Source organism: Danio rerio, chromosome 17 (genome assembly GCF_049306965.1).
Source record: "Danio rerio strain Tuebingen ecotype United States chromosome 17, GRCz12tu, whole genome shotgun sequence".
NCBI lineage: Eukaryota > Metazoa > Chordata > Actinopteri > Cypriniformes > Danionidae > Danio > Danio rerio.
The window spans coordinates 345,939-365,000 of record NC_133192.1 but is presented as its reverse complement, the minus strand read 5'-3'; the positions used below and the strand labels follow the sequence as shown (position 1 = coordinate 365,000).

Genomic DNA, 19,062 nt, shown 5'->3' with positions numbered 1-19,062 from the left:
TATTTGACTTCTCCTGATTGGCAGATTATTGTACTTGTTTTAAGAATGTTTCTTGATTTAATAAGATTAAGATATTTGGGCTGTCAATAACTCTAGAAGAAATGCTTGGTTACTGTAAGGGGATTGGTGACTACACATTATAAATGTCATAACCCAACGATGGGTTAAATATTGACAACATTAGGTTACAACAACCCAGCATTTTTAGTGTGGTGTTGAACAGATATTAATAAACGATAGTGTCTTATTTACAGTGAACCAAAGAGACTGTAAGATTGAGCAGCATGTGGGGACTACATAGATAATTCAACTGTGGCTTCCGTTTGATCTTTGAACAAGTCTTTCAGGAGCTGCAGAAATGAAAGCAGAGCTATAACTAATGGTGCGTCCTACAGCTGCGGGTTATTAAACTCGAGTCTATAAATCTACAACACGAATCAAACATTTACAGCAGACTCCATCACGGTTAAACAGAGCTCTTTTTATTTGATGTCGGCTGCGTTTGTGTCATTTACTGTCATGTTTTCTCTTTGCAGACTGTAGTGGAGCTGGTTGGCTGATCTCCTGCTGTGATGGGTGTACAAACACAATTAGCATGTAAAATGCATTAAGCATCATTAGGGCCGGCGTCCTGCTGAGTTATAATTACTCCAGGAGGAGTGTTCACCTTCAGCAGGCTAAGCGAGCTGCTCATTTCTTCCTCATTTTCCCTGTTTCTGCTCTAATCCATCATCAGCCGGCGACTGACACTTGTCTGCTGTGTCCCGTCGAGCCGGAGAGACTCTCAGGACGGATGAAATAACGGATCTCAAATGAGATCAAAGCTCTGCGGATCAATGGCTGATCCTGTCCTCTCAGAAGCGCAACCAAAAGCGGATATTTCCAGCAGCTGCTGTGCTGTTATCAAACACACTTAAATCAAGCTGGAATTATTGCCTCTGCTGTCTAAACTTGCACTGATTGTTTGTTTGTTTGTGGTTCTGCAATGCTCCAGTGGTTCCTTCATTATAGGTTTAGATTTGCGACACAGTTCTGTGTGTATAAGATCATGTTCCCAGATTGCACAGTGGCTTGTGGCATGTGTTAGCTCTGCTGTGCACAAAAGGTTTAAGTGTGCAACAGGATACATGGTGCGTTCAAAACATGATTTGAATTGTTAATGTGCATGCAGCAATCGATTCTGCGTGCTGAGAACATGATCTTTTGTGCTCAGATTTTTTGTTTGCATGCAGCAAGCCATTTCATGTGTCCAAAACATGATCTACTGCATGCATAGTTATTAAAGCACATGCAACAAGCCATTTTTCACACTCAACACATGACCTTTTGCACACAGAACTGTTAATGCACCATTTTGCATGGTCAAAACATGTGCAGAATAGTTAACACATGTGCAACAAGCTATTTTCTGCACTCAAAGTCTGATTGTTAGTGCACAGTAGTGTTGATGTGCATGCAGCAATCCATTTATCTGAGCTAAAAATATGATCTTTTGCACACAGAATTATTAACGTGCATGCTACTTTGCTTGCTCAATCACACAGAATTGTGTGGGGACATGCAACAAGTCTTTTTTATGTCCTCAAAACATGATGCAGAGTAGTTAAGACATGCAACACACCAATTTCCGCTCTCAAAACACAATCTTTTGCACACAGAATTATTAACGTGCATGCAATAATTCCCTTTGCTTGCTCAAAACATGATCGTTTGCACACAGAATAGTGTTGCAGATCTATCCCCATCCATCATCCTGCTGTAGTCTTGAGTCAGAGCGCCGTTTCTCCAGCACAGATGAGGCTATCAGTGTTTACATCCAGACGTGCTGTGCTGGAGATAAGAGATGCAGCACATGTAGGTCACAGAGACGCGCTGCCCTGTGCTTGGAGACGTGTGCCAAAAATCATCTCCCCTGCGAGAACAGCGCATATTTCTGTGAGAATCAGCTATTCAGGAGCCCAAAACTACATTTAATTGGGCCCTTGGGTATGAAGACACATCCTGAAACACCCTGATGACAAACATTTAATGAGGAAAACAACAAACATACCCAAAAACTGAACAACGGAGGCTGTTACAGTACCCGCAGCTCATCTGAAGAACCTGAACATCTCCTTATAATGAGCTCATTTACTTAAGATAATCTCATGTTTGGAGTTCAGACCACTCAGAGGGTGGAGTTCAGTTCATTTCAATGCTTGTTTAACTCTTAATAGCTAGTTTAGGATGGATTATGTTAGTTAAAGGAGACCTATTATGCTCCTTTTTATTTTACTAAGCTGTAAATGCGTCTCTGCTGTGTCAGAGTGTGTGTGTGTGTGTGTGCGTGCGTGCGTGCGTGCATGTGTGTGTGTAAGTTTGAGCTGAGAATATCCCACAGATGATGTTCACCAGCTCTCTGAAGCTGACCCTTTCAGTCTTTGATCCTGATTGTGGTGTTTTGGTGACTGTCACTTTAAATGCAAATGAGATTGTGCTGTTTTCGAAAGAGGGTGGAGCTACAGATGTCCCCATAGTGTCAGATGTAAAACAGCAGTGTGTGTGTTGTGAGTGCAGGTGTGTGTGTGTTTCAGTGTGAGTGTGTGTTGATGCTTCTGTCAGTCTATGTCGCTCCTGTCTCTGTTCATCATCACCTCCACATCTATAATCCTCTTAGTCTATGCTAACATCATCTTCAGCAGCTCAAACACTCTAATGGCTAATAGACAGACGGCTGCTTCTCACTCAGGCCTGCTGGACATGCTAATGAGATGGGCACTAGTGGGCGGGGCTTTCCCCCTTTAATGACACGTACAGCAGGAGAATGTCAATCACAGTGTTTCATTGATCAAGTCTGATTAAAACAAACACATTCATTCATCTTTACATGCCCGAAGCCAGGGGGTTTCAGGTGGTTCGAACAACCCACCCCCACAAACAAAAGGTCCAGAATTTGTTCTTTTAATTATTTCATGCAATTTTAAAATATATATATATATATATATATATATGTCTATGGCTTGACTGAAGTGCAGTTATTTCCTCATCGTTCAAAGAGTCTGCAAGTCGTGAATATAGGATGTAGCTATAGGATTGTGGACATTGATGATGTTGAGCGTGTCTTTATTCGATGTGCAGCAGAAAAAAAGTCTTTCAGCACTGCATGCAGCTGTTGGTGAAGTTCTCTCCCGGGTCAGAGCCAGTTTTTGTGCTACCACACACAGCTCTGCATGCAGTAAACTCACACCCAGTCAGGTGGAGTAAAGGTCTCACTGCCTAGGATGTCAAGCAAATTAATCAAGCTCTAGCCACGAATAAAACAATAGGCTATTTTATTATTTGAAGATTTTAGATGACGGTGAGTCATATTTATTATACATGGTTATATCTAAGTCAATGAAATAATAACTTTAATAAATAAAATGTGTTGGTGAGAATGTGCTGGGCCAGTGATTCTCTGCCAGAGACTGCTCTGTGGTTTTTGTTTCACCTAACCCCACCCCTAAACCCAACAGTCATTGGGGGATGAGCAAATTTGTACTAAAATGTACAAAATAGATCGTACGATTTCATACGAATTAGCCACTAAATCAAAAAGTTACGAACTGCCGTGAGATTAATCGTGACGTTCTAGGCTCAGTGGAGAAACAACCGTGTTCAACAAACAAAAGTGTTGGCAGAATGATTTGGCACAATAGTGGAGAAGCAGGCAGCTGTAGTGTATACTGTTTATTAATCAATTTAAACTTTGTCACAAATAAAAACATAAAAAGCGGCATTATCCCCGCCCTCTTATGGTAGATATGGACAGTGCATACAACCATACGGCTGCAGGTGCCACTGACACACACTATACTGGAGTTAAACCCCACATACACGTGATTCCTGCATTATAGCTGGTCTTTAATTGATGTTTGGCTTGAGTTCAGTGATCCACTATCCACTCATAGAGTTTTGGCGGTTCCCAAGTCACGATTAAACTTCAGAGTGATAGTGTTTGTCTCTCAGAGTTTTGAATAATCTTCCTGTATCAGTTAGATTAGCATCGTCTTTGTCTGTTAGTTGGATTAATTCGCACTAGAGTTCGTTTCCCCTTTAGGTGCGGTTCGTTTGGGCAGGTGTGAATGCAGCAATCGTACTCGAGTGCGCACCAAAAGTGGACCAAATAAGCGTCCTGAGACCTGCTTGAAGAGGTGGTCTCGGTACGCTTTCAAATGAACCCTGGAGCGGTTCGTTTGTAGTGAGAATGTGATCCGTACTAAAACAGGTCCAACTGCAAAAGTACTGCGCCTTTTGGACTAATCCAGCTCCTGTAGGCCGATGCACTGTGCATTATGGGATATGGAGGAAAAATATTTGTTGACAGCGCTTTACCAACAGAGAGAGAGAGAGAGAGAGAGAGAGAGAGAGAGAGAGAGGGGAAAACATTACCTGATGGATCATTGGTAATATTTCTGCAAGATGAGAATGTGGCAGTTCAGCTAAATGAATTCACGCCTCCTCCTGAAGTGACGAGCGATGCATTAAACACTGTTCTCCAGCCGCACTTCATTCTCGAAATGTATAGTTTGTCTAAAGCAGGGATATAATCAGCAGCGCAGTCGCCCCTCCAGAGTAAAAACCACATGTTGTGTCTGCCAGTTTTGGTTACCTGCGGGAGTTCACTGATATTTTCCCGAACATGAATTCTGACCAATCAATAAGCAGTTTAGGAAATATGTTCAACAACATCTGGCCAATGAGAGATGTGGATTTTGTCAGATGACTGCATTTTGGTTCGTTTCAACTGGTTCGGACCAAAGCCAGCAGTGTGGTGTGAAAACGACCCAAAGACGGCAGAAAAGGCAACAATGCATCATTTATTGGCCTTGGTCCGGACCAAATGAAGCGAACTACAGATGTGAAAGCACCCTAAATCTAAATTCTTGTCTGTCTGATAAAGCGTTTACTTCTGTTTTTATTATTTGCTAAATCATTGAATACAGTTGTGCTGTCTGATAAAGCGTTTTCTATAGTGTATTACTGTTTCCATCATGTTAGAAGCTCTCTCTTATTACTATTTAATTGCTAATGTGTTTTCTCGCTGTGTGTGTGTGAGTGTGTGTGTGTGTGTGTGTGTGTGTGGCTATTGTAAATGCCCGCTGATTGTGCTGTTGGTGGGTGTGTCTGTCGGTGTTTGTGGGCGGGGCTTCGGCTGAGCGGCGGCGCGCGGACTGATTGACTGGTTTAGTTTCTCCGAGGAGTTGCTGTGTTTCCCGCGTGTCTGCAGCTGCTTAGTTAGTGCACTAGTTAGTGTTCAGTTCGAGCACTAGTTGAGAGATGTCCAGCTGTGGTAGACCGTGAGCATGTGAGTGCGAGGATCGCGGCAGGATGAGTGTGTTTCTCCGGCTCGGGTTCTGCTTTCTGCTGCTCTTCTGCTGCGCTGCTGCTCAAGGTGAGGGACTGATGCGCGCTCTTCATCACCACCACCATCATCATCATCATCATCTTCTTCATCTTCAGAGTCTACTGCTGTCAGTCACTTGTGACAGATGATCAATGACACTCACATCACTGTTTATTCTTCTCCACTGTGTGTGTGTGTGTGTATGTATGTATGTATGTGTGCGTGTGTGTGTGTGTGTGTGTGTGTCCTAGGTCCAGACTGTGGAGCTGGATGTCACCGACACCACGGGTTCTGTGAGCAGTCTGGAGAATGCAGGTATGTGTGTGTGTGTGTGTTCAGAATCAGCTGTAAACACAGAGCAGACGCTGTGTGTGTGTGTGTTCAATCTGTTCTCATCAGACTCATGTGTTACAGATGCTCCAAAAGTGAAAGCGGGTGTATTGTGTGCGTGCGTGTGTGTGTGTGTTGTTTGAGAGTGTGTGTGCCCACTATTTGTGTGTGTGCTTTATCTGTCTTCATCGGACTCATATGTTACAGATACTTCTGAAGATAAAACAGGTGTGTGTGTGTGTGTGTGTGTGTTTGTGTGTGTGTGTGTGTGTGTGTGTGTGTGTGTGTGTGCAGGTGCAAGTCTGGCTGGCGAGGCGCAGTGTGTGATCAGTGTGTTCCCTCAGCTGACTGTGTTCACGGCTGGTGTGAATCTCCCGGCGAGTGTATCTGTGAGTCCGGCTGGAGCGGCGCGCGCTGCGATCGAGGTCCGTCACACACTCCTCACCGCGGTTTCACCCCCGCTGCAGGATTACAGTTACAGTCATGTCATCTCTCAGATCACACACTGATGGAGATGTAGTCAGAGTACTTCTGGATTACATGTAGATCACTTTAGAGCTGAGCCGCATGTGACGCCTCAGACTGGAGCAGGAGAGTGGAGTGGGATTCTGATGGACACATGATCACTTTTATAGTCACATCATCATCAGCAGCAGCAGCAGCAGCAGCAGCACGTTAACCCTAACCCTATGTGCAAATATAAACGTCTTCATACATTATCCTCATCAAGAGCCTCAACAGCTTCTGTTTAAAGTGCAGTGATGGAGAATACAGTCTCGTATTCAGAGATGATGAGTGAGAATGAAGAGAGTTTCTCTTTAAAACAAGCTGAATAATCTGACACTGGGACAGGAGAAATGATGGAATACCAAAGTGAAAACGAGATTATTTCACTCTCCCCCAACTCACTCCCAGCGCCGTTTATATCCAAGTTGATATTCAGCCACACCATGTTGGTGTTTCCAGAGTTCAGCTGATGAGTGATTATAAAGCGTGTTTGGCATGCTGTCATGGGAGAGAGCCCTGAGCTCACAAGATCCTCGAGCCCGGGGCTCCCTCCTGTTTGCTAGGCGAGAGGGGAGTTTGAGCTCAGGTAGATCTGGAGAACTCCCCTGCTGTAGTAGCTAATGAACAGACAGTGATCGCTCTTAAGAGATGACTACTGACTAGGAGCATGTCTAATATGCCGGATTAGTCAATTATTTTAAGCTGCATGTTTTTGGATGGTGGTAGGAAAACGAGGAACACGGGGGAAACCCAGGTGAGCATGGGGAGAATGTGTAAACTCCACACTGAAATGTCAGCTGGCTTGGTACGGACTAGAACCAGTGACGTTCTTGCTGTGAGGCAACAGTGCTAACCACTGGGCCACCGTGCCACCCATCTAGGAAAGGAGGAGCACCCTACTGGCTGGTTTTAGCTGGTCAACCAGGCTGGTTTTAGAGGGGGTTTGGCCACTTCCAGACTGGTTTCCAGCCTAGTCTTAGCTGGCCAGGCTGTGAGCCCAGCCAAAACCAGCTATGTCCAGCTTAAACCAGGCTGATCAAGCTATTTTTAGCTGGTCATTTTCCAGCCTGACCACCTAAGACCAGGCTGGAAATGGCTGGAAACCAGTCTGGAAGAGGCCAAACCCCCTCTAAAACCAGCCTGGTCAACCAGCTAAAACCAGCCAACCAGCTTAAGCTGGTTTAAGCAGTTTATTTCAGCAGGGGAGTAGGGGTGGAAGGGGGGATTCTTCAAAACGAAGATGGCTGTCATATGGAGCTCAGGGTAATTATAGTGGCTTAGGAAACGTCTGATTGATGAATCATTAATTGAATATTGAATACGACATTACTTTATAAATAAACTTTATTTCGTAAGGCCGAGTTCAGACTGCAGGATGTTCACAGTCGTCGTGTCACAGATGTGTTCACACTGCTTATCTATCTGGGCCAGTGTTTTGTCGCTGCTTTGTTTACACTGCAGATGGATCAGCATCAGGGGCTCTCACACTGCATGACTTTACTATAGGAAGAATCGCCGACAACTTCTTCCAAACTACATCTCACAACCAAACACACGTCGTATTTCTTTTGTTATTACCTTCATAATGAGAAAGAAGCCTTTAATGGTGTAGAAAATGTACATATTTGCTCACCTGGATTTGAAGGGAATTAGCCATCTCTCCTCAACTTTCTTTTTAGAGCCGGTTCTCATATTGCTCAGATGACACGTCAAACACTCACAGGTGCACCTGCCAGATTTACACTAGTTTTTCCTCCATTGCTTGGGTCTAAATAAACTGAAAATGAACCTCAACCTCCCGCTGGCCTGCAGGTACACACACACACACACTTGCAGGTGCTGCTCTCTGATTGGCTGTTGGTGATCGCCGATGTGTTTTCAGTCAGAACTCATTTCACACAGCATGATTTGAATCTCCGACAGCTCCAGATATTCAGCATCAGACTGTGGGGGAAACCGGAGCACCCGGAGGAAACCCACGCCAACATGCAGAGAACATGCAAACTCCACACAGGCAACCTTCTTACTGTGAGGCCACAGTGCAACTCCACTGAGCGACCGTGCTGCCCCCAAGATTACTTAGCTTGTTTTAATTAAAGATTACCTTAATTTTGATTTATGATTGAAGCAACACAATATATATTTTGAAATACGTCAGTACTAGGGAGGTGACAAGATCTCGTATGATGAGATCTCGTGAGATTAAATCCAGATGAGATTTCTCATCGCGGTGAAAAGTTGTCTGGTAAGTTCCCAGATGAAAAAAATATATAATTAAATGCAATTAAAATACACTTAAATACCCGCAAATACATTTTTAGTAAATTGTTTTTTTTGTGTTAAATAAAAGTTTGATGGTTTTGCACTATAAATATACTAATTAAAGTATGTTTATTGTTCAGTAGGACTTTAGTACACTTGACCAAAGTATACCAAATACCAGTAATACTTAAATAAACTTTTAGTGTACTACAATAAAGTACACTACAGAAAAAAACATCCAAAACTGTTTTATTAGTGTGTTTTTCAAAAGTGTGCTTTAAATGCTTAAAACATTAGTTGAGTTTTAGTACACTGTTTACATACTAATCCTGAGTTTAAAATAAGTTAATATATAACAAATATATTAGTAATGTATTGTAGTAGAAGTACATTTTCCCAAAAGTTGTACTTAAGTACACTTAATGTGAATGCACTATTATCACTAACACTTAAATAGATTTTGAGTGTGGTAATTTTAAGGTTACATTAAATTGACTTTATTAAAAATCTATTAGTAATGTATTGTAGTAGAAGTACATTTTCCGAAATACTTTTAATACAGTATTTAGCACACTTTTTTTCTACAATTTGTATATTCTTTTAATATATGACTATTATACTTTAAATTAGTCATAAATATTTTTAAATGTTTAAAAGTAGGGTTCAAGTGTATTTCTAGGTGTAACTTAATATATATTTTAAATACAGATTTAGTATGTTAAAAGCACATTTTAGATCAATTTCAGGGTGTCTCAAAATAGCACAGTTGAGTACACTTAGATGGTATTAAGTTTATCTTAACATATACTTAATACTATCTTTTAGTACATTAAGTACAAAATTAGTGTGCGAAAATAGAGCACTTATAGCACATTACTGAAAAGTGTACTAGGTATACTTAAATAAAGTGCATTTTAGTGCACTTTTTTACCTGGGTTGTGATGTTATGATGGAGTGTGAGGGTGAAGATTAGCACTGAAGATTGGAGGCAGGATTAGATTTGAACTGTAAATCACACTTGGTAACCATAAGCAGACTGGCCTCGAGCGTTGTGCGTGTCACTCAGTTAAGCGGGCGGACGGGCGGGCGGGCGGGCGTGACGTAACCACTTTTCTTTTTTAACCGGAGTTTAGAGGCTGATGCGTCCAACAGAGGCTACAACTGCAGTCCCACACATTAACCATGCTTCATCCCCATGCGATGGAATATCTCTTTAGATATGCTTAAGTCATAATCATCGTAAACATTAGTGGAATTGTGTGGAGTATTCCTATTTCAGTCGCATTATTGAAGTGCAGAGTAAAGAGCGTAATCAAACTATTGCCGTCGTGTAGGTCTTTTAGCCACATTTCAGCCACACACGGCTGTTTGACACTATTCTCCTAAAGTCAGTAAAAGACCACAGACACATCACTAAGCGGGTTCACACACACACACACACACACACACACACACAAACATGCAGTGAACCTCTGGACACACACCTTTATCATCACTGAACACACACTTATGCTGTTGGCGGTATTATATGACATTACAGCAGCTCTCTCCCATCAGTCCTTCATATTTGGATTCAGGAGCTCAGAGTTTGTGACGGGCAGGAATTAAATCTTGCTGAATTAAATTGAAACTACTAAAAATTAAAAATTAAATAACAAAAATGGCATGAAGATAAAAATAGAAATAAAAACCGCTCGTTACAATTATGTTTTAAAAGCATCACAATTGTTTTGCAGTTTGTGATTTTTTTTCTATTTTCCATTCATATATCAGCAAATATTTTACTAATATTTAAATCATATATAAAAAGACTATTTTCATCCAGGTAGGCTATTAGCTGAATATTTAGCAGTGTTTGCATGTCCTTTACTGCATAGAAATCATTAAATTAATAGTTAAAAACATTGATGACAAGTTGATTTAAAAAACAACACCTAAATAGTTTAGCAGTTTGTGATTTTTATTTTCATAAATTCATAAATTTCATCATTGAAGATTCCTTAAAATAAGTGTAAAAGTCTCGTTCTCGTGAACCCAATCTCGTGTCTCGTCCTGTGGTGTGAGCATCTCGTCACACTCCTGGTCAGCACTATTAACTACACAATCTTCACACTAACATAGCTCACCGCTACTGTTGGCAGATGAATAAACAACATCCCAGCGTATGATTTTACTTTAACTATCTTCATTTAGAAATCAGCAGCATTACAAAAACCAATAGTGGAAAACGTGACGCTCACAGCAAAACCACCGCGACCACCACTATCAGAATATCTCACAGAGCTGCTCTTAGAGGTTCTGTCATGTTTCCAGTCCAGAAATCTACAAACTCTTACATTAAGAAGCCTTTTCCTGACAGGCACAACAGATAGTGTTTTCAGCAATCATGGGTCAGAATGAAGAGAGTTAAAGCAAGCAGAATAATCTGACGCAAGTAAAATATCTAGTAGAATAATCTAGTTTCCGCTGTGATATAAGATTACCCTGTTCACTCCATTTAAAGTGTATCTTGATGTTTCATTAAAGATTTTTATTCAGTCTAAAATGTGCATAAAATAGGTGTATTGAAAGTTTATAGCTGAAGAACTGCAATCAACTTGTGTGTGAATACAGTGTAATCCAGAAAGAGTGACGCTAATCTGATTACTCTGTTTACTCCAGTTTTTTTGGACTCTGATTGCGTAATCCAGATGTACTCCACCACTGCAGCTCTGCTTCTGACTGTATAGTCAGTATTGTGCAGTGTGTGTGTGTGTGTGTGTGTGTGTGTGTGTGTATGCGCGTGTGCGCACGTGCTGTTGTTCCTGCAGATGTTCGTCCGTGTTCATCGCAGCCCTGCTCTGCAGACTCCAGATGTGTGGACGCTGCAGGAGGACGAGGACACGTCTGCATCTGCACTGCTACACACTGCCGCACGGAGGAGACACACTGCACAGTCAACGGGTAACACACTCACTAGTGCTCAGACACACTGTTCACACTGCAAATGAAGCTCTTCTTACTCTTTTCTTACACGTTTCACCCCTTAGACTTCCATTCATACACAAGCGAATGCGGCTAGTGGGAAGCACAAGCTCCTGTGACACCTTTCACATGTCGTGCACGTCAGGATTAGGCCGAGTGTGAATTTAGAAAACAATGAACAAGACGCAGAACACTTTTACCAGTGCCCAAACACAGCTACAATGACAGATTCCTTACAGAAAGGGAATGTACCACACATCGGGAGTGACGCGGAATGTACCACACTCTGGAAAATATCAGCTCGTGTGTGACTTTGTAGACGCAGGTTACCACACGTCTACAACTATAAAAATCATGGCTTGACCAACAGCGATAAAACCTCATTCTGCCATTCAGAGCTGTTACTAATGCATCTGCTATTTAAACAGCGTGCTGCAACACTTCAAACCACTCCTGCGCCAAGCTGAAACTAGCAAACAACAATTGCACCGTGCCTTGCGCCACATTGCGGCGGGTGCATGATAGGGCCCATAATGTTGTGCTTTTCTAGAAAATGCTCCTTGATTTAAGAGCTTTTGCATATTTGGACTAGAAACAAGACAGAAACTCAGAGTCAGAGCAGCATGTTTGCAGTGTGTGAATCTGCTATTGATACGAGTGAGCAGAGCTGTCGGTAATCATCGAGCGCATTGATCAACCTTATCTGACCTTTACAGAGAAATCAAGAGCTCAGTAATGAAACGCGATCAATGGCAAACAGATTAGCATAAGAGCTGCATGAGATATAACATCCCGAACAGCTGATCCATCTCTGCTGCGCGTCATCACAGATTACAGAGAGCTTCACCGTCATGAACAGGAAACATGGCGCACACACCCTCTCACAGGCAGCCAGAACGCGTCTCTCTCTCTGAGTCTCCTTCAACACTAAATCAGTTCATGACATTATTTCTACTTTTATTAAAGGTGCAGCTCATTTCCATAGTTTGAAATGTAAAGGCTGTCAGGCTGTTATGTTGGCCAGAGCCTGCAGATGTCTGATGACTACAGAAGCCTCGTGATGCTCCTCAGTGTTTCCCTTGAGCTGAGCTGAAGTCCAGCAGCAGCAGATGAAGACAGATTCTGCTCATATCAGGACACACGTGGCTCAGTCGGGTCTTGTTTTCATTCTGACCTCTTGGGCTGATGATTATATTGTTTTATAAACTCGTCTGTTTTCCTTCTGCTACTGTGAGTCTCCTGAATTATAGATCTGTAGATACTTTCACTGGGAAAAAGACAGAAGCACAGAGGAACAGCATTACTACAGCAGCTCTGTGTGTGTGTGTGTGTGTGTGTGTGTGTGTGTGTGTGTGTGTGTGTGTGTGTGTGTGTGTGTGTGTGTGTGTGTGTGTGTGTATGCATATGTGTGTGTGTGTGTGCATGTGTGTGTGTGTGCATGTGTGTGTGTGTGTGCGTTTGTGCATGTGCGTGTGTGTGTGTGTATTTACTGCAGGCCAGAACTGTGTGTGTTTGTGTGTGTGTGTGCGTGTGTGCATGTGTGTATGTGCGTGTATTTGTGTGTGTGTACGTTTTTGTGTGTATGCGTTTGTCCATATGTGTGTGTGTGTGTGTGTGTGTGTGTGTGTGTGCATGCGTGTGCGTGTGTGTTTGTACATGTGTGTTTGCACGTTTGTGCATGTGTGTGTGTATGCTTGTGTGTGTGTGTGTACTTACTGCAGGCCAGAACTGTGTGTGTTTGTGTGTAAATGCAGTGCAAAAAAGTGTGTGTGTGTGTGTGCATTTGTGCGTTTGTGCGTGTGTGTGTGTGTGTGTGTGTGTATGTGTGTGCATGTGGGTTTGTGCGTGTGTGTGTGTGTGTGTGCGTTTGTGCATGTGTGTGTGTACTTACTGCAGGCCAGAACTGTGTGTGTTTGTGTGTAAATGCAGTGCAAAAGTGTGTGTGTGTGTGCGCGTGTGCATTTGTGCGTTTGTGCGTGTGTGTGTATGTATGTGTGTGTGTGTTTGCGTGTGTGTGTGTGCGCGCGTTTGTGCATATGTGTGTGTGTGTTTGTGCATGTGTGTGTGTTTGTGTGTGTGTATAATTTTGTTACACAGTGATAGTGTGTACGTGTGTGACAATGCAGTTTAGACGTTTGTGTTTGTGTGTGTGTATTAGTGTTAATGTAGTAATTAAGTGTGTGTGTGTGTGTGTGTGTGTATATATTTTAATGTCCAGAACTGTGTGTTTGTGTGTACAGTGTGTTTTGCAGTGCAAAAGTGTGTGCGTGCGTGTGTGTGCACTGATGTGTGTGGCTTTGTTTTGTCTTACAGATCTCTCTGCCAGAATGGAGGCTCCTGTGTGTCCAGTAGCTCCTCCTTCAACACATCTAGCTCCTCCTCCAACACTAGCTCCTCCCCCAGCTCCTCTAGCTCCTCCTTCTGCCTCTGTCCGGCTGGGTTCACTGGTTCTCTCTGTGAGCTCCAGTCTGCCGTGTGTAAGTCCAGTGTGTGTGTGAATGGTGGGCGATGCGTCCGGCGCGGTCTCTCCTACAGGTGTGTGTGCGCGCGCCGCTTCAGCGGGTCATCGTGCGAGCGACACAGGCCCAGAGTAAAAGCGCCACAGCAGCACCACACAGCGCTCCACAAGCCGCTGGAGACCCCCGGCGCTCTGGCGTCCCGCAGTCAGCTCATCTGCTTCTCCGTCCTGGCTCTCCTCACGGTCCTCGTGGTCCTGGGCTCCACCGCTATCGTCTTCTTCCAGCGCTGCGAGGTCTGGATGGCCAACGTGAGGTACAGGCAGCTGGTGGCGCAGCAGAGGGAGCTGATCCAGGACCAGGCCACCGTGAACATCATCCTGCCTGAGAAGATCAAGCTGAGCAGCTACAGCAGACACTACACCTCCATCTGACCCGCGGCAGGACTGCAGCCACACACACACTGTGGGACGACTACACTACCTGTTCATGTGTACAGAGACTGAAACACAGCACAGTCACATAGAACGCTGAAATCACTGGAGTCATTTATAGCAGACACTGCAGTGCTGGAGAACCATACTGTGATGAAGTGGAGACAATACAATAACTCCAGCATTAACTACAGTGAACTGATCAATACTATAGCTTACTGGAGTTTTCACTACGGTAAACTGTGGTGTGATATAGTATATCGTAGAATCACCACGACAGATCAGTTACTGCATTTGTTGTGTTACCATAGCAACTGTAGAATCACCACGACAGATCGGTTACTGCATTTGTTGTGTTACCATAGCAACTGTTGAATCACCACGACAGATCGATCACTGTAGTTGTTGTGTTACCATAGCAACTGTAGAATCACCATGACAGATCAATCACTGTATTTGTTGTGTTACCATAGCAACTGTAGAATCACCATGACAGATAAGTTACTGCATTTGTTGTGTTACCATAGCAACTGTAGAATCACCACAACAGATCAATCACTGTAGTTGTTGTGTTACCATAGCAACTGTAGAATCACCATGACAGATCAATCACTGTAGTTGTTGTGTTACCATAGCAACTGTAGAATCACCACGACAGATCAATCACTGTAGTTGTTGTGTTACCATAGCAACTGTAGAATCACCACGACAGATTGATTACTGTAGTTGTTGTGTTGCCATAGCAACTGTAGAATCACCACAACAGATTGATTACTGTATTTGTTGTGTTACCATAGCAACTGTAGAATCACCACAACATATCAGTTACTGTAGTTGTTGTGTTACCATAGCAACTGTAGAATCACCACGACAGATTGATTACTGTAGTTGTTGTGTTGCCATAGCAACTGTAGAATCACCACAACAGATCAGTTACTGTAGTTGTTGTGTTACCATAGCAACTGTAGAATCACCACAACAGATCAGTTACTGTAGTTGTTGTGTTACCATAGCAACTGTAGAATCACCACAACAGATCAGTTACTGTAGTTGTTGTGTTACCATAGCAACTGTAGAATCACCACGACAGATTGATTACTGTAGTTGTTGTGTTGCCATAGCAACTGTAGAATCACCACAACAGATCAGTTACTGTAGTTGTTGTGTTACCATAGCAACTGTAGAATCACCACAACAGATCAGTTACTGTAGTTGTTGTGTTACCATAGCAACTGTAGAATCACCACAACATATCAGTTACTGTAGTTGTTGTGTTGCCATAGCAACTGTAGAATCACCACGACAGATTGATTACTGTAGTTGTTGTGTTACCATAGCAACTGTAGAATCACCACAACAGATCAGTTACTGTAGTTGTTGTGTTACCATAGCAACTGTAGAATCACCACAACAGATCAGTTACTGTAGTTGTTGTGTTACCATAGCAACTGTAGAATCACCACAACAGATCAGTTACTGTAGTTGTTGTGTTACCATAGCAGCTGTAGAATCACCACAGCAGATGGACTGAGACTCTCCACTGTAATGTGGTTAAGCACTCCAGTGTTTGCTGTAATTGAGTATAGTGATTTGAGTGTGGTTTTGCTGTTGAAATGTCTGATATTGGACACACTGAGGGACTGTTTGTGATCTTAACACTCAAATTCGGTCTCAGTGTTTTGGTCTTGTTTTTAGGCACAGAGGCGTTCACTGCAGAAGCAGAATGATCAGATATTACGTCTTGTTTTCTGAAGAAAATCCTCTTCTAACTGAAGCCCGTACAGAGATGTGCTGATGTCGTCAGATGAACACACACGTTTACTCTGGTGATGGGGTGTTTCTGACTCCATGTGCAGATGTTGGCTCTTGTTTAAGTCGCTGATTTCATGTTTAACTCTTTACTTGTGTTGTTTCTCCAGTATTTGTGTCTTGATTTAAGATCAGTTGAGCTGTTTGTGCTGCACAACACTCCTGAGGATGATTGTGTAAAGAGTGCAGATATTTAGATGTGAACAGATGATTAATGTAGCACTAATAAATGAACCTGTTTTCACTCTGTCATTAGCGCTATATCTCTGCACTCACTGGCCTTTAGCTCAGTCATCCTTATTACAAACATTCATTTAAAGCAGGACACTGCGGGTAAAACACTTTAGAATCATGCAGCTGTCTGTGGAGATCACTGATAATGCATATTCATATATTTATATATTTTATTTAGGAGAAATCCTGCACTAAGACAGAGATGTGCACTTCAGCAGTCCTCACTGTACACGCAGTCTTACCCACATTACTTATCATCCTTAGTAGAGGGATATGTTTATAGATAATTTGTCAAATTATAAATACGTTTATTTCTCAAAATAAATAAGCAAAATGTGAGAATATTGCAGTATTTCCTGATTTATTTACTTATGTTCATATTCCTCTCTGTAAAGCAAATTCTAATGTGTCAGAAACAACTCGTGCTCCGATTTCACTGTTTGCTTTTCATGCAAATTAGCGCATATTTAATGTAGTTATGCCTCATTTGCATATTTGAACAAAACATCTTGAAGAAATTTCACTGTAATTCTGAATGGCATCAGTTGCCTGGTGAAGCATGATGACTAATGGCGTGTTCACTAAACTGATCCTGGAGCTGAAGTGATCATGTGACGGTGTTTCCCGCCATCTGCCGGTTACTCTCGGGATGACGGTAAAGACCGGTGCAGGTGCTTCACTACACAGCTGTGACCTGAGGATTACTGTTTCAACTGATTTAAATTAATAATTCAATTGAGTTTGATAAACATCTACACCCCGCTCAACTCCTACCCCTCACAGTAATGTAAAACTTCCAAATATCACTGAACCCAAATATATTTCAAATTATACAAAAATGGCTAATATATATATATAACCATTTTTTAATTTATTAAAATTATATACTATATTATGTATATGTATTATACAAAGGCAAACATTTTAACAAATTTTAAAATTATATATATATATATATATATATATATATATATATATATATATATATATATATATATATATATATATTTACCCTCCATATTCAGTCCAAGAAAATACATTTATGTAACATTACCAAAACTTTATTTGCACATCAACGAACATACTAAAAAATATATTATAATTATATTATTATTATTATGACGATTATTATTATTATTATAAAGATTGAAATTTATTTTCTTCACCCTAACATATACTTGTTCGAAATTAAATGCAGTTTTGATTTCAAAAAGGTATTTTATTGAACAACACAGATTCAACATATTTACCAACTTTTTTTAAAAAATATTTTGTTCATGGAAAAATTTAAAATATTACTGTATGTCGCCTCAGACGTGTTTTTTGTATTTTTTTCTAGACTTTACCTTGTTTTAATTATCTACAAAGCCGTGTCCTACTGTCGAGTGCAGTGGAAGATTTATTTATTTATTTAATGTGTGTCGTGCTGCAGTTCTGTGAGTGTCCGACAGGCGGCAGCAGCGCTCCTGACCGACGCACAGCAAAGCGCACAGGTGATTGACATTAACACTAAACAAACACAGTCTAAAATCACACTGAACACTGCGTAAATAAACCCCTGTCGACTTAAGGGACTTTGAGAATGAATTGTCATTAGTGTGTCGGAATCTGCATGTGCAGTGCAGTTGTGTTGTTGTTGTGCAGTGATGTGGTGTGTTCTGCCCTCCTCAATGCTCTCTCGCTTCTCTTAGGTTTGGCTCTTGGTGTTTTCTCAGTGTTTTGCCTCATTAATGTTGAGGGAAGTGTGTGTAAGTGATTTACTCATCCTCCACTCCTCACTCCAGTGTCCTCCTGCTGTCCAACACAAAAGAAGATACTTTGATAAATGTTGGAAACTGGTAACATTGACTGCAGTAGAGTTTAGTTTTTCCTACTCTGATTGTTGATGGTGTCTGGCTTTTTTCAAAATGTGTATACGCGTGCGTGCGTGCGTGCTTGTGTGTGTGCGTGCGTGTGCGTGCGTGCGTGCTTGCGTGTGTGTGTGTGTGTGTTTTAACAGGAGTTAGACGTTGATTAAAGTTTCACACTTGTGTTTGAGTAATTAGCAGGTGAGTTCTGTCTGTTGAACTCTTCATTAGAGATGATCAACAGTTTTTGCCATCGTTTGTTATTTCTCTACAGGTGTTTATTGCACTCTTCACTCTTTAATGTGGATTAATGATTATTTTGCGCAGCAGTGATGTGATGTTGTGCATGTATTAAAGCAATGATGGATCTGGCAGTGCAGCAGTGTACCGGAGCTTGACTTGTTCTGCCGTCATCTCGTGATCAGTGATGTCTGAAGCTTCATTTTGGCCTGTATACCCTCATGACTGCTTCTCATTATGATTCAAAGGTTTAAACACCCTCATGATGGGTTAGCAAAGTGTATAGTGAGAGATGAGGCGTCGGTTACATACATTACTACTGTTTCACACACTGCAGCGGTCGCATGCACCAGTAGTTCAACTAAAATACATGCATTCATTCATTTTCTTGTCGGCTTAGTCCCTTTATTAATCCGGGGTCACCACAGTGGAATGAACCGCCAACTTATCCAGCAAGTTTTTACGCAGCGGATGCCCTTCCAGCCACAACCCATCTCTGGGAAACATCCACACACACACTCATACACTACGGACAACTTAGCCTACCCAATTCACCTGTACCGCATGTGTTTGGACTGTGTGGGAAACCGGAGCACCCGGAGGAAACTCACGCG

The 19,062-nt window shown here is 42.0% G+C and overlaps 1 protein-coding gene across 3 annotated transcripts; it reads left to right on the top strand.

Annotated features, from left to right (window-relative positions):
- The first annotated feature begins 5,207 nt into the window (after positions 1–5,207).
- Positions 5,208–16,379, top strand: dlk1 (delta like non-canonical Notch ligand 1). 3 transcript variants are annotated; one of them, XR_012393142.1, is made up of 7 exons: positions 5,208–5,413; positions 5,617–5,680; positions 5,990–6,120; positions 11,275–11,407; positions 13,742–14,602; positions 14,820–15,520; positions 15,738–16,379. XR_012393142.1 is itself a non-coding variant. In XM_005173564.6 (5 exons), the coding sequence occupies exons 1-5, from the start codon at positions 5,350–5,352 to the stop codon at positions 14,316–14,318; spliced, it is 969 nt and encodes a 322-aa protein (XP_005173621.2). In that variant the 5' UTR covers positions 5,208–5,349; the 3' UTR covers positions 14,319–16,379. The 3 variants fall into 3 exon arrangements, 1 of the variants encoding a protein (XP_005173621.2); XR_012393141.1 differs by having other exon boundaries at positions 13,742–14,656; positions 14,923–16,379; XM_005173564.6 differs by having other exon boundaries at positions 13,742–16,379.
- The last annotated feature ends 2,683 nt before the right edge of the window (positions 16,380–19,062 follow it).